At 34.5% G+C, this 15964-nt stretch overlaps 2 protein-coding genes across 8 annotated transcripts in view; both read left to right on the plus strand.

Moving 5' to 3' along the window:
• The window catches only part of GALNT13 (polypeptide N-acetylgalactosaminyltransferase 13), a 560582-nt gene that overhangs the window by 317470 nt on the left and 227148 nt on the right, over positions 1–15964 (plus strand). For 6 of the 7 annotated variants that reach the window (XM_082465040.1, XM_082465041.1, XM_082465037.1 and 3 more), the window contains 3 exons: positions 135–301; positions 923–1130; positions 3872–4042. In XM_082465040.1, the coding sequence (XP_082321166.1) occupies positions 135–301; positions 923–1130; positions 3872–4042 (546 nt within the window). The remainder of the gene's footprint in view (positions 1–134; positions 302–922; positions 1131–3871; positions 4043–15964) is intronic. The other variant, XM_082465042.1, reaches the window with a different exon arrangement.
• Positions 7943–15964, plus strand: part of KCNJ3 (potassium inwardly rectifying channel subfamily J member 3) — a 621683-nt gene continuing 613661 nt past the window's right edge. The window contains exon 1 of the mRNA XM_082465083.1: positions 7943–7952. The gene's annotated coding sequence lies outside the window, so the exon portion shown is untranslated. The remainder of the gene's footprint in view (positions 7953–15964) is intronic.

A 15964-nucleotide genomic window follows, 5' to 3' on the forward strand; every position in this document is an offset into this window, starting at 1 on the left:
TTAGATAATCATAAAGTGTTTCTGTAGTAAGGGGCTTTCAAGTCTAAAGTTGTATCATAATGGATATTTTTATTACAATGATCAGAATGAAAAATGAACTTCTTAGCATGTCCCTCTTCTTTCCTCTCTTCCAGATGCAAGACAAAGGTCTACCCTGATGAACTTCCAAATACAAGTGTAGTCATTGTATTTCATAATGAAGCTTGGAGCACTCTCCTTAGAACTGTTTACAGTGTTATAAATCGTTCTCCACACTATCTACTCTCTGAGGTCATCTTGGTAGATGATGCCAGTGAAAGAGGTACAAATATTTTTTTTGTATATTTTTTTAATTAGAAAGCTTTACTGTGTTCAAAAAGATAAATGGGCAATGATCTGTATTTTCCTTGTAATTATACTAACTCTGTAACCACCTATCAAATTTTCGTTAATATACCAACTCCAGAAACAAGTAACTAATTCTTTGTTTATCGTATGATTGCATGGTTCTTACTAACCTAAGGAATCAGCCAAAATGACTTTCATAAGTGTTTCTTTTTTTTCCAAGCTCAGTTGATCTTATGACTGAGCATTTATATGACTTCGTGGATATTTGTCTTTTTATTTTTTTTAGTGTAGGTAAAAGAAAAATAACTTATAATTAAGGAGATTGCATTTGCCAATGTGGCCCAGTTTCTAAATTAGATTCTGGTATATTAACTTCCTAGTATATCCTTATCCTTGTCAGCCAAGTGACAGAGTCATAATGAACTGTATACTAATTCACTGATGAAATCTCTACATCTTTATTTTGTACAATGCAAAAAATGTTGATAGGAGTTTACCACCATTTCTGCGTGTTAAATTTCCATCCGGGTAGTAGTATCTCTTCTCTGTCTTAAAACAGTTTCAAAACTTTATAAATTCTTATTGCACGTTACAGATTTTCTCAAGTTGACATTAGATAATTATGTGAAAAATTTAGAAGTGCCGGTAAAAATTATTAGAATGGAAGAGCGCTCTGGGTTAATACGTGCCCGCCTTCGAGGAGCAGCTGCTTCAAAAGGACAGGTCATAACTTTTCTCGATGCACACTGTGAATGCACGTTAGGATGGTTGGAGCCCTTGCTGGCAAGAATAAAGGAAGACAGGTAAGAATTCGTGTGTTATGTCTGTCTGGGTTTTGACTGAACCTGTTAGGACATTTCAGCTGTCCATCAAAACTTTTCTTCCAAGTTGCTATTTTCAGAATGTTTATTTCCTAGCTTTTAAAAAAGTAGGCTCCCTACTCCTTATTTAATAAAGATCTTGGCTTATTTATGCTGAACCCGAATATTTGATTAAGAAATAGTCAAACAATTCAAATAGTAAAGATGTGCTGAATATTCATTTTATAGGTGACGGAAATCAGTCCAATCAAAAATAGTATCATATTTTATAAAATACATTTTCAAAGCACCTTTGTCTTCACCATCACCCTGTGAGGTAGGTAATAAAGGTATTCTTGTCTGTATTCAATAAGAGGGAGGAACAAATGAGTTAAATAACTTGTCCCAGTTATTGGAAGTGATGGGAACAACAGTTTAGTTCTTCCCACTCACAGAACAGTCTTCCCTCTACTACGTCAGTGCCCTTATTCAAAGTCTAGTCCAAAGCCACCCTGAAGATCTTAAAAATAAACTCACACTCATGCACCCCACTGAAATGAAATCGGGATTTAAAAAAAAAAAAGCATAGAAAGCACAGCTGTAAGAATGTTTAATTATTTAAATAATATTGTCCTTTTGTACAGACATATTATGAAACCTGAAAAGTTGAAGAATATAGAAATTAAGAACCCTCATAGTTAGCTGAAATTCTTTCTGATGATGATGGTATGAAGTGGGTTTTTTGCAGATACTCGTAAACATGGGTGGTAAATGAGTATCATTCCTAAGCGCCTAACGAAGACAGCTATGCTGATTGCTGTCTGATATAGTAACAAAGCATTGCATAACACCTTGCTTGCATAGTCATTTCACCTACAGTAGAAAGGTCTTTTTAGAATTGAAGTTTTTAATTAAGCTTCCAAGACAGGGGCTGCTTAGTGTGAGCTAGTGCAGCTGTATCACATAAATGGCAGGATTTGGTGCTTGCCGGGAAGATGGATAGAAGTTGTCAGTAAAATGAACCATAGCAGTTGAAGAAATCAGTGGGAACCTTTTAGTCAACTGAGTCTAATATATGGCTAATAACATTTTTCCATTCTGTGTATTGTACAGTATGCACAGGAAGGTAAGGCTGGCAAAGTAAAATGAACTTAGAACATCTTAAGTTCATTTCCTGGTAGCTTTTCATACATATGCTACTTTTTAAAACATGTGTTTCATATTCAGCTTAGTGAGTTTTTAATATAATGTTGTTTCACTATGGTCATGAATGGATCATTTATTTTTTCATCTAACAACAAATTTAGGTTGTATTTGCATATAGTGAACTCTAATGCCTTGTCCTGCTTATATGTTCTAAAGTTGCCATAACTAGATAATAAGGTCCTATTCAAGGTTATTAGATCTAATTTCATCTCTCTATAATTTAAATTATTAAATGTAATGAAGAAAGAGAGAAAGATATTGCTTGTATAAGGGCCAAAGTTACCAAGAAGCTTTTCCAAGGCTAAATTAAATCTATTAATTTCAGAGAACTCCACGTGTTGGCCAATTGTGTGGCATATAAGACCTAATAGAAAATGAGTGTTGGTGATGCTGGTGTTACAAAACCAGAATAAATAATGGACAGCATGTCCTTGCATTCCACATCTATGGGTGATTCAATTGTATGTTTACCTTCTATCTTATATGAAAAGGAAGCTCTACTCTTAGGAATTAGCTACAAACAAGGCACAGTTGTTTGAACATTTACTGTGGAGATGACAAAAGGTTGATCCCATAATAAAACATATAAGCCTGGAGTAGGGGAAGACTGGAGAAAGCACAACATGGATTAAAAGAGTACCTAATGATCTCCCACGGTGAAAAGTTCCTTACCCTAAAAAGCCACCATCAAGAGTATCAAATCTGTATATGTATAACTGAATCACTTTGCTGTACAGCAGAAATTAACACATTGTAAATCAACTATATTTCAATAAAATTAAAAAAAAAACCAAATCTCGTGGCTCTTCCTCTTACTTTAAGAAAAAATGGGTCATGAAACACCAGAAACTGAAGTTGCTTATCTTTTCCCATCTTAAAATATGTAGATTGTTAGTGTAAACTTGTTTTTTTTTTTTTTATTTTAGTGTAAACTATAAATCTAGGACAATTCACTCAGAAATTGTCATGACACTAATGTCATTCATAGGAAGTATTTACTTATACTGATGATCATGATTTTTATCGTTGCTTCTTGGATTTTCATTTGGTTGTTTTTCTATGAAGATTTTCTCTGAACTATCTCTTCAAACTTACCTATCGCCTTTGAGAGTCAAACTACCAGATCTAATTTGCCATCATTCATTCTTCACTCCCTGCATGCTGTTGCTTTTCAGTGGTCTATAGCTAAAATGATGCATAATATCAAAGCAGCTCTACTAATCATGCTGTGAGTGGAGGTTTTATGAAAAATAGACCATGTTCATCCTGCTGAGTTAGTATTTAGAATGCATTTGAAAGTCAGTTTGAAGATCAGTTAGTATATTTGATTAGATTATACATGACAGAATAAAAGTAGACTGAAGTAAGATGCAGTAAAAGGAAGTAATTTTACAGAGAAAAAGGATAACATGAAAATAAAGGCAAATTAAAGTCACAAAATAATTAAATTTCAACGTATCAGCTATATTAAGCTTAAAGAAGCTAAGGTAACATTTAAATTATTATTTATATGTAAACTGATTTTAATTTTTCTGCAGGAAAACAGTTGTATGCCCCATCATTGATGTGATTAGTGATGATACCTTTGAATATATGGCTGGGTCAGACATGACTTATGGGGGTTTTAACTGGAAACTGAATTTCCGTTGGTATCCTGTTCCCCAAAGAGAAATGGATAGAAGGAAAGGAGACAGAACATTACCTGTTAGGTATGTAGAGCATATCTTCCAAAGCATAGCATGTGTATTCCTATAATAATTAAGGAATATTATCAATTTGTATGCTCATTTTTTAGACTTTTGAAGACATACTTTTTATTCATATGCATATATGTATTATCATGTTTTACATGATCATCTAAGAATCAATGACAATATTAAATCTAATTTAAATTGCACAGACAAATTAAGTACTGGAAGAAGTGCCAATTTTTTCAAAATTGTGTATTCTTATATTCAAAATATATGTATTGTGAATTTTCTATGTGACAGGTATGTGTTAACCTTGATACTTCAGGTAGATGTAATATAATTTATAACAGAGGTATAACCAAAAATGTTTCAGTAAATATTTTAAATTTACCAACCTTAAAGAGCTATCTTCCCTATAGATACAAAAGAAAGATCCATTTGGAAAATTTTAATATATGAACAATTATGAAGGATTTATTGTTTGTTCCAAATTATTTAAAAAGCTACTTAATTTGAAATATTTATGTTTAAAATATGTGTTTGCCCTTAATACAAAATAAGAACTATCATATAAATATTTAGTTGTCTAGATAAGCATTATCTACTTTATTAACATAAAATTATCACCTTCTTATTTTAACATATTATTGTGTACCTTTTGCCTGCAACCAAAAATTGATTTCCTGAACAATACTTGGGGAGGGAGTTCACTAGTTTAGCTCTTTAAAGATGAATTTGGTAAATCATCATTTGGTTGGAACAATAAAGAAGTACCCTAACATTCTAAAACAATATATATAACCCATTATCTAGACAAGAATGTCTCCTAGCCTACTGAGAGAATGACTTATCCATTGGCAAGACTAATTATATAATGAATTAATTAAAACTAGCTCAAAAACTTGGCTAATTGAAGTGAACAGCTCTAAATGCTTGTTATTGGACAATTAAATATTGGGACTGTTAACCCTCTTAAGGATACATTAACTACATCAAAGAGAAAATAACATGTAGTTCCAAACAGTTGCGTAAGGATGCAAAATTATTATATCAATATTTGGAGTGTAATTTAGCAGTCCTTAACTCTTGCTGTCATCTTCACATTCACCTTGTATTATTGATCCTTGCCTCTAACAACTTGAGGAAATACAATGGCTCATATTACCATTGTTTGTTAGAAATCCTATTTTCTTAGATCATGGTTTCATTTAGTGTTAGATAATTTTTCAGCTTCAGATCCCAAGTGAAAATTATCAAAATACATGACCAATACACTCAAATATAGACAATATGTTATTTATTTGAAAAAGAGGTTTAAAAGATTGCATGTGCATACTTATTTTTTTTAACACATTGGCAAAAGACATACTTTTTTAAACTTTATCTTCTCACAGAGTCAAAAGGTAAATAATTAAGAGCTAGCCAACATTCATAGTAAGAAATTGCTCATCTTATTCATAAAAGTAAAGATCTACATAGAAATCTACCATTATTTCTCATCTTTCATTAACTAAAGCAAAAGAGGAAACATCCAAATTGCTATATTTTCATCACAGTTTATGTGATTTTATTGTAATAACATGGAGAGGTGATGAAATCTGAGTATATTTTATTTGTTTGCCTTAGTAACTGCACAGTATTTCACTGTGAAGGAGCAGTGTTTCAATGTTAAGAGAGCTGGAGCAAGAGAAAGAGAAAGCTCAGTCTTTGCTGAAGTTTCTAGATTCTTATGGCAAAAGGTTAATTAATTCACTGGCTCTGTTGTAACAGCCTGCAGGTAATTTTCATCAGCATAGCTGTAATGTGAACTTTCTTTGTACTTGTAATCTATTACTCGAGGATGTGATCATTTTTCTCACATTCATACAAACAGATAAATCATTCTAGGTGTTAAAGACAATTTTTTTCCTACTTGATTTACAGAATTCTGAATAGCTAAAGTGATTAAAATTAGGTTGAAATTTTGGTTTTCTTAGCTGAATGCTTTATTTAAAATGTCAGTTATGACAGAACTTTCTAGTGACTATAATTGGCTAGTTAGTCATCATTTAGAAATACAATCATTCATTTGCATACATAGAGGAACAACTTGAACTTGTAACCTAACCCTAGTTATACCTCATTTAAAGTAAAGTTTATAATGGTTATACTTATTATTCTATTCTCAACCTCTGGGCTTTGATATTTTCTTTTTGATAATAAATGGAGTTTGCAAAATGCTTGGCAATTGTGAAGTTATGAGTATGGAATAATAGCATAGCATACATAGTCCAGCTTTGTTCTTCTTTCTATTTAGTTTTCTTTAATCAGTAAACTGTCCTTGATATTAATTTAGTAGTCAAATTATATGACTTTTCAGGAATATCTCAATTATATGTGCAACGATACAGTAATCAAATCGTTAAACCAGAGGTCATAAACCAGGAGCCTGTGTGTCAAATATGCTCTGTTGATGTGTTTTCTTTAGCCTACATAATGTTTTGCACTTATTAAAATTACCAACATTTAAAAAATGAGATATTTTAACTGGTAGCGTAAGTTATCTGGTAGTGCAGATAATCTCCCAAATCATTTAATTAGTTTGGGGGTGTAGTATGCATTTTTTCTATATAATAATTATAACTGTTCAGCTGATTTGGTTCAGGCTATTGAAATGAGTTGGATTCCACATGCAAAAACACATGCGCGAACACTGTTGAGCACTGTGTTAGGCTCTACACATGCAAAGCTGAATAGAGCTATCTCTGCACTAAAGTTGCTCACTATCTGGCGCCAGCTGTAAGTCTGCTGGATAAGGGGAAAAGGCCAGCACAACTGGCTAGAGAGTGGATGTACAGGAGTTAAATTGTGTCAACTGATAGAGTGGTGTGTGCTTCTGGAAAAGAACCTGGCTCTTTAATCTTATTGATGGCGTTAGTCTCCTAATTATGCTCTGTAAGTAACCCTAAATAAATAGTTATAAAAGTATTAATTTCTACTTTAATTTCTCACTGATTGAAATAGATTATTTAATTAAAAGCCTACGGGTTATTTATCAAGTCTATTTATCTTTCTTTACCCTTTGTGTCTTACCTTATGGACTTTTTTCACATTTAGTCATTATTAATATTCTCAGTATGACTCCCCTCTTTCTTACATTTGAGTACCATGTTCAGTATTTTTCTAAAGTAAAACAAAAGAGTTTTAGATTTTCTTCTAATCCATGCTAGCATAATAAATGAAACATAGATGTATTGATAACTATGAGTTTTTATTTCTGACACATTTGACTTTGGTATCCGTTTTTATTAACATTTGTCTGATCTCATACATTTATTTTTCTCTCAATTGGAATTAGGAATTTATAAAGAAGATCAAATAAATTAAACAATGGTATTAATAACAACTTGGATTACAATCATTGTGAAAAGCTCTTGGAATATTCACATATATTATTTCCTGTATCCTTCTAGTATGATATCATAGAAGAAGCATTAAAGCTGGCTTTGGAGGATCTGGGTTTTATTTCAAGCTACTCCTATTGGGAATTTACTCAATTCTTCTCAACTATAAAATGGAAAATTATTCTCCCTGCCTTGCTTAACTGGTGAAGTGCTATAAAATATTAAATGAAATTTGAAACTATTTGCAAATAGTTATTTTAAATTTATTTCTGGTAATATAAGTAACAGATATATACATTGAAAAATAAGTGTGACAAGTATCTATAAGTTTAAAGAAGCAGAACACCAATGAACCAGCTCTTTTAGTATTTTGTTATATTTACTTCCAGAGCATTTCTTTCCAGATACATTTCCCCACAATTTAAAAATTGATATATCATTAGTATTTTTCTATGCCATTAAAATTTTATCACAAATAAAAATTTTAATGATTGTTAATATCTAAATTTTTTACTAAACCCTGTCTCTATTTTTAATAGTCTAAAGTCAACTAAGAGTTTTACACTTTGTTTTTGCCATGTATGTCTGTGATCTACAGTTTTTGCAATAATGTAATCTCTTTAGAATTATGCAATCAAGCAATATGAAATTTGTTTTAGTATTCTTGATACCTTTTGCCAATTTGATTTTCTCGCCCCAAATCATCACTGACTCCAATTTATAGTTCCTCTAGGAAGTATAATAAATGAAAAAAACCTAGTTTATTCTGTAAAATCTTATACAAATATAAGACAATGTTTGTAATTCTATAATAGCAACTAGTAATATATTTCTTAATTTTTATCTATCAGGTTTTCTTTATTGTATTTTCCTCAGTCTAATGAAAATACACTTTTAAATTGGAGGAAAGAAAGCAGAAACAGATAAAGCCTGTGAGACACTTCTTTACAATAGGAGATACTAAAACAACAGCACAGGGAAAGGTCAAGGCTGTGCATAGAACAGACTTTGAAAGGACTTCAGAATGTTCAACAGTTCAACATTCAACCCTACTTGTGTTAAAATCTAATGTATGTTGACTTTGAGAAAAAAAAAAATTCTACCTCAGGTGGAATCTTTAAATATGTATTCTTTGGAGAAAATAGTACATTTACAGTATATTACTTCCTAATGGTTTAGGGGATAATTTACAAGACTTTCCTAGCAGTCTGTTGAGATGAGAAGAAAACAGGAGTGGTATAGAAAGATTACAGGGTGATGAACTAAATATCACATTTATATACTGAATAATTGTATCACATTAACAAAAACATTTTAAAACATCTGGCCCCATTGTTATTTTGACCCCTCTGAAGCATTAAATGAAAGCAAAAGGAAAGGTTAAAATTTGCACCATTTACTGTACATTCTCTTTGGAAGCTTAGAGTTTTATCAGGTGGTGAGGATTATGAAAAAGGATTAAGGAAAAAGGAAAAACTAACTATTCCTTTTTTGGTAATATAGGTCTTTAAGCACAGGTTAAGGTATTTGATTCCAATATTTCATGGTAAATGGATTCTTTGGCAGAAAAATGAGCCATTTGCCCATACTAAGCAGAACTATCCTTTAAAAATAGCTTTGATTAGGCTTGGAAGAGGGGCTGGAAAAAGTTGCTGCTGCAGGCGGCCTGACTTTAGGAAGACCAGCTTTAACTACATGTTGAAAATTTTATCCCATAAAACAAAAACCTAGGTCTGAGGGGGCTAATGGCAGATGCTGGGAGGGCTCATGCCAAGGAGTACTTCCTAGAACTTCTGCTGCCAGTGTCTTTGTCCCCATGGTAAGCCACAGCCAACCACTGCCTCTGCAAGAGACCCTCCAACACTAGCAGCCGTGTGGCTGACAGGGTCTTGGTGCTCTGGCCGGGTGTCAGGCCTGTGCCTCTGAGGAGGGAGAGCCGAGTTCAGAACATTGGTCCACCAGACATCCCCCTGGCTCCACATAATATCAAATGGCTAAAGTTCTCGGAGAGATCTCCATCTCAACGCTAAGACCCAGCTCCACTCAACAACCAGCAAGCTACAGTGCTGGACACCCTATGCCAAACAACTAGCAAGACAGGAATACAACCCCACCTGTTAGCAGAAAGGCTGCCTAAAATCATAATGAGGTCACAGACACCCCAAAACATACCACCGGACGCGGTCTGCCCATCAGAAAGACAAGATCCAGCTTCATCCACCAGAGCACAGGTACAAGTCCCCTCCACCAGGAAGCCTACACAACCCACTGAACCAACCTTAGCCACTGGGGGCAGACACCAAAAACAACGGGAACTACGAACCTGCAGCCTGCAAAAAGGAGACCCCAAAAACAGTGAGTTAAGCAAAATGAGAAGACACAGAAACACACAGCACATGAAGGAGCAAGGTAAAAACCCACCAAACCAAACATATGAAGAGGAAATAGGCAATCTACCTAAAAAAGAATTCAGAGTAATGATAGTAAAGATGATCCAAAATCTGGGAAACAGAATGGAGAAAATACAAGAAACGTTTAACAAGGACCTAGAAGAACTAAAGAGCAAACAAGCAATGATGAACAACACAAAAAATGAAATGAAAAATTCTCTAGAAGGAATCAATAGCGGAATAACTGAGGCAGAAGAATGGATACGGCACATGGAAGATAAAACAGTGGAAATAACTACCACAGAGCAGAATAAAGAAAAAAGAATGAAAAGAATTGAGGACAGTTTCACAGACCGTTGGAACAACATGAAACACAGCAACATTCGAATTATAGGGGTGCCAGAAGAAAAAGAGAAAAAGAAAGGGACTGAGAGAAAATTTGAAGAGATTATAGTTGAAAACTTCCCTAATATGGGAAAGGAAATAGTCAATCAAGTACAGGAAGAGCAGAGAATCCCATACAGGGTAAATCCAAGGAGAAACATGACAAGACACATATTAATCAAACTATCAAAAATAAAATACAAAGAAAATACATTAAAAGCAGCAAGGAATAAACAACAAATAACACACAAGGGAATCCCCATAAGGGTAACAGCTGATCTTTCAGCAGAAACTCTGCAAGCCAGAAGGGAGTGGCAGGACATATTTAAAGTGATGAAAGGGGAAAACCTACAACCAAAATTACTCTACCCAGCAAGGATCTCATTCAGATTTGACAGAGAAATCAAAACCTTTACAGACAAGCAAAAGCTAAGAGAATTCAGCACCACCAAACCAGCTTTACAACAAATGCTAAAGGAACGTCTCTAGGCAGGAAACACAAGAGAAGGAAAAGACCTACAATAATAAACCCAAAACAATTAAGAAAATGGTAATAGGAACATACATATTGATAACTACCTTAAATGTAAATGTTCCAACCAAAAGACATAGACTGGCTGAATGGATACAAAAAGAAGACCCGTATATATGCTGTCTAAAAGAACCCCATTTCACACCTAGAGACACCTACAGATGGAATGTGAGGGGATGGAAAAAGATATTCCATGCAAATGGAAATCAAAAGAATTCTGGAGTAGCAATTCTCATATCAGACAAAATAGTCTTTAAAATAAAGAATATTTTTTTTTTTCTTTTTTTTTTTTTTATTCTAAATATTTTATTTATTTATTTGGGCCCCGTCTTCGTTGCAGCAGGCAGGCTCCTTAGTTGCAGCATGCAAACTCTTAGGTGCAGCATGCATGTGGGATCTAGTTCCCTGACCAGGGATCGAACTCCGGCCCCCTGCCTTGGGAGCGTGGAGTCTTAACCACTGTGCCACCAGGGAAGTCCCTAAAATAAAGAATATTACAAGAGACAAAGAAGGACACTACATAATGATCAAGGGATCGATCCAGGAAGAAGATATAACAATCGTAAATATTTATTCACCCAACATAGGAGCACCTCAATACGTAAGGCAAATGCTAACAGCCATAAAAGAGGAAATCGACAGTAACACAATCATAGTAGGGGACGTTAACACCCCACTTTCACCAATGGACAGATCATCCTAAATGAAAATAAATAAGGAAACACAAGCTTTAAATGGTACATTAAACAAGGTGGACTTAATTGATATTTATAGGACATTCCATCCCAACACAACAGAATACACTTTCTTCTCAAGTGCTCATAGAACATTTTCCAGGATAGATCATCTCTTGGGTCAAAAATCAAGCCTTGGTAAATTTAAGACAATTGAAATAGTATCAAGTATCTTTTCCGACAACAATGCTATGAGACTCGATACCAGATACGGGAAAAAATCTGTAACAAATACAAACACATGGAGGCTAAACAATACACTACTAAATAACCAAGAAATTGCTGAAGAAATCAATGAGGAAATTAAAAAATACCTAGAAACAAATGACAATGAAAACACGATGACCCAAAACCTATGGGATGTAGCAACAGCAGTTCTAAGAAGGAAGTTTATAGCAATACAGTCCTACCTCAAGAAACAAGAAACATCTCAAATAAACAACCTAACGTTACACCTAAAGCAATTAGAGAAAGAAGAACAAAAAGAACCCCAAAATTAGCAGAAGAAAAGAAATCATGAAGATCAGATCAGAAATAAATGAAAAAGAAATGAAGGAAACAGTAGTAAAGCTCAATAAAACTAAAGGCTGGTTCTTTGAGAAGATAAACAAAATCGATAAACCATTAGCCAAACTCATCAAGAAAAAAGGGGAGAAGACTCAAATCAATAGAATTAGAAATGGAAAAGGAGATGTAACAACTGACACTGCAGAAATACAAAGGATCATGAGAGATTACTACAAGCAACTCTATGCCAATAAAATGGACACCCTGGAAGAAATGGGCAAATTCTTAGAAAAGCATAACCTTCCGAGACTGAGCCAGGAAGAAATAGAAAATAAAAACAGACCAATCACAAGCACTGAAATTGAGACTGTGATTAAAAATCTTCTAACAAACAAAACCCCAGGACCAGATGGCTTCACAGGCGAATTCTATCAAACATTTAGAAAAGAGCTAACACCTATCCTTCTCAAACTCTTCCAAAATATAGCAGAGGGAGGATCACTCCCAAACTCATTCTATGAGGCCATCATCACCCTGATACCAAAACCAGACAAAGATGTCACAAAAAGAGAAAACTACAGGCCACTATCACTGATGAACATAAATGCAAAAATCCTCAACAAAATACTAGCAAACAGAATCCAACAGCACACTAAAATGATCATACACCATGATCAAGTAGGGTTTATCCCAGGAATGCAAGGATTCTTCAATATATGCAAATCAATCAATGTGATACACCTTATTAATAAATAGAAGGATAAAAACCATATGATCATCTCAGTAGATGCAGAAAAAGCTTTTGACAAAATTCAACACCCATTTATGATAAAAACCCTCCAGAAAGTAGGCATAGAGGGAACTTACCTCAACATAATAAAGGCCATATATGACAAACCCATGGCCAACATCGTTCTTAATGGTGAAAAACTGAGACCATTTCCTCTAAGATAGGAAAAAGACAATGTTGCCCACTCTCACCACTATTATTCAACATAATTTTGGAAGTTTTAGCCACAGCAATCAGAGAAGAAAAAGAAATAAAAGGAATCCAAATCAGAAAAGAAGTAAAACTGTCACTGTTTGCAGATGACATGATACTATATATAGAGAATCCTAAAGATGCTACCAGAAAACTACTAAAGCTAATCAATGGATTTGGTAAAATAGCAGAATACAAAGTAAATGCACAGAAATCTCTTGCATTCCTTGACACTAATGATGGAAAATCTGAAAGAGAAATTAAGGAAACACTCCCATGTACCATTGCAGCAAAAAAGAATAAAATACCTAGGAATAAACCTACCTAAGGGTACAAAAGACCTGTATGCAGAAAACTATAAGACACTAATAAAGGAAATTAAAGATGATATAAACAGATGGAGAGATATACCATGTTCTCAGATTGGAATAATCACCATTGTGAAAATGACTATAATTCCCAAAGCAATCTACTGATTCAATGCAATCCCTACCAAACTTCCAATGGCATTTTTCACAAAACTAGAACAAAAAATTTCACAATTTGTTTAGAAATACAAAAACCCCAAAATAGCCAAAGCAATCTTGAGAAAGAAAAACGGAGCTGGAGGAATCAGGCTCCCAGACTTCAGACTCTACTACTAAGCTACAGTAATCAAGACAGTATGGTACTGGCACAGAAACAGAAACACAGATCAATGGAACAAGATAGAAAGCCCAGAGATAAACCCGTGCAGCTATGGTCAACTAATCTATGACAAAGGAGGCAAAGATATACAATGGAGAAAAAGTCTCTTCAATAAGTGGTGCTGGGAAAACTGGACAGCTACATGTAAAAGAATGAAATTAGAACACTCCCTAACACCATACACAAACATAAACTGAAAATGGATTAAAGACCTAAATTTAAGGCCAGACACTATAAAAGTCTTAGAGGAAAACATAGGCAGAACACTCTATGTCATAAATCACAGCAAGATCCTTTTTGACCCACCTCCTAGAGAAATGCAAATAAAAACAAACAACAAATGGAACCTAATCCAACTTAAGATCTTTTGCACAGCAAAGGAAACCATAATCAAGATGAAAAGACAACCGTCAGAATGGGAGAAAATATTTCCAAATGAAGAAACTGACAAAGGATTAATCACCAAAATTTACAAGCAACTTATGTAGCTCAATATCAAAAAAAACAAACAATCCAGTCCCAAAGTGGGCAGAAGACCTAAATAGGTATTTCTCCAAAGAAGATATACAGATTGCCAACAAACACATGAAAGGATGCTCAACATCACTAATCATTAGAGAAATGCAGATCTGAACTACAGTGAGGTATCACCTCACATCAGTTAGAATAGCCATCATCAAAAAATCTTCAAAGAATAAATGCTGGAGCGGGTGTGGAGAAAAGGGAACCCTCTTGCAGTGTTGGTGGGAATGTAAATTGATACAGCCACTATGGAGAACAGTATGGAGGTTCTGTAAAAAACTAAAAGTAGAGCTACCATACGATCCAGCAATCCCACTCCTGGGCATATATCTAGAGAAAACCATAATTCAAAAAGAGTCATGTACCACAATGTTCATTGATGGTCTATTTACAATAGCCAGAACATGGACGCAACCTAAATGTCCATCAACAGATGAATGGATAAAGAAGATGTGGCACATATATACAATGGGATATTACTCAGCCATAAAAAGAAATGAAATTGAGTTATTTGTAGTGAGGTGGATGGACCTAGAGTCTGTCATACCGAGTGAAGTAAGTCAGAAAGAGAAAAATATTGAATGCTAACACATATATATGGAATCTAAAAAAAAAAAAAGAAAAAAGGTTCTAATGAACCTAAGGGCAGGACAGGAATAAAGACGCAGATGTAGAGAATGGACTTGAGGACACGGGGAGGGGGAAGGGTAAGCTGGAACGAAGTGAGAGAGTAGCAGTGACATATATACACTAACAAATGTAAAATAGATAGCTAGTGGGAAGCAAGTGCATAGCACAGGGAGATCAGCTCGGTGCTTTGTGACCACCTAGAGGGGTGGGATAGGGAGCGTGGGAGGGAGATGCAAGAGGGAGGAGATATGGGGATATATGTTTATGTATAGCTGATTCACTTTGTTATAAAGCAGAAACTAACACACCATTGTAAAGCAATTATACTCCAATAAAGATGTTAAAAAATAAAGGAAAAAAAAAAAGTAGCTTTGATTAAAACAAAAATAGCAAATCAAAAAATGGACAGAAGACCTAAATAGACATTTCTCCAAAGAAGACATACAGGTGGCCAACAAACACATGAAAAAATGCTCAACATCACTAATTATTAGAGAAATGAAAATCAAAACTACAATGAGGTATCACCTCACACCAGTTAGAATGGGCATCATCAGAAAATCTCCAAACAACAAATGCTAGAGAGGATGTGGAGAAAAGGCAACCCTCTTGCACTGTTAGTGGGAATGTACATTGATACAGCCACTATGGAGAACAGTATGGAGGTTCCTTAAAAAACTGAAAATAGAACTACCATATGACCCAGTAATCCCACTACTGGGCATATACCCAGAGCAAACCATAATTCAAAATGACACATTCACCCCAGTGTTCATTGGAGCACTATTTACAATAGCCAGGACATGGACACAACCTAAATGTCCATCAACAGAGGAATGGATAAAGATGATGTGGTACCCACATACCATGGAGTATTACTCAGCCATAAGAAGGAACGAAATTGGTTTTTTTGTAGAGACGTGGATGGACCTAGAGAATGTCATACAGAGTAAAGTAAGTTGGAAAGAGAAAAACAAATATCGTAAATTAACACATATATGTGGAATCTAGGAAAATGGTACAGATGAACTGGTTTTCAAGGCAGAATTAGAGAAGAAGATGTAGAGAACAAATGTATGGATACCAAGGTGGGAAGGTGGGATGGGGGATGGGTGATGGTGGTGGGATAATTGGGAGATTCGGGTTGACATATATACACTTATATGTATAAAATAGGTAACTAATAAGA

The sequence above is a fragment of the Balaenoptera physalus genome (genome assembly GCF_965194825.1).
Source record: "Balaenoptera physalus genome assembly, chromosome: 6".
In the NCBI taxonomy this organism is placed as follows: Eukaryota; Metazoa; Chordata; class Mammalia; order Artiodactyla; family Balaenopteridae; genus Balaenoptera; species Balaenoptera physalus.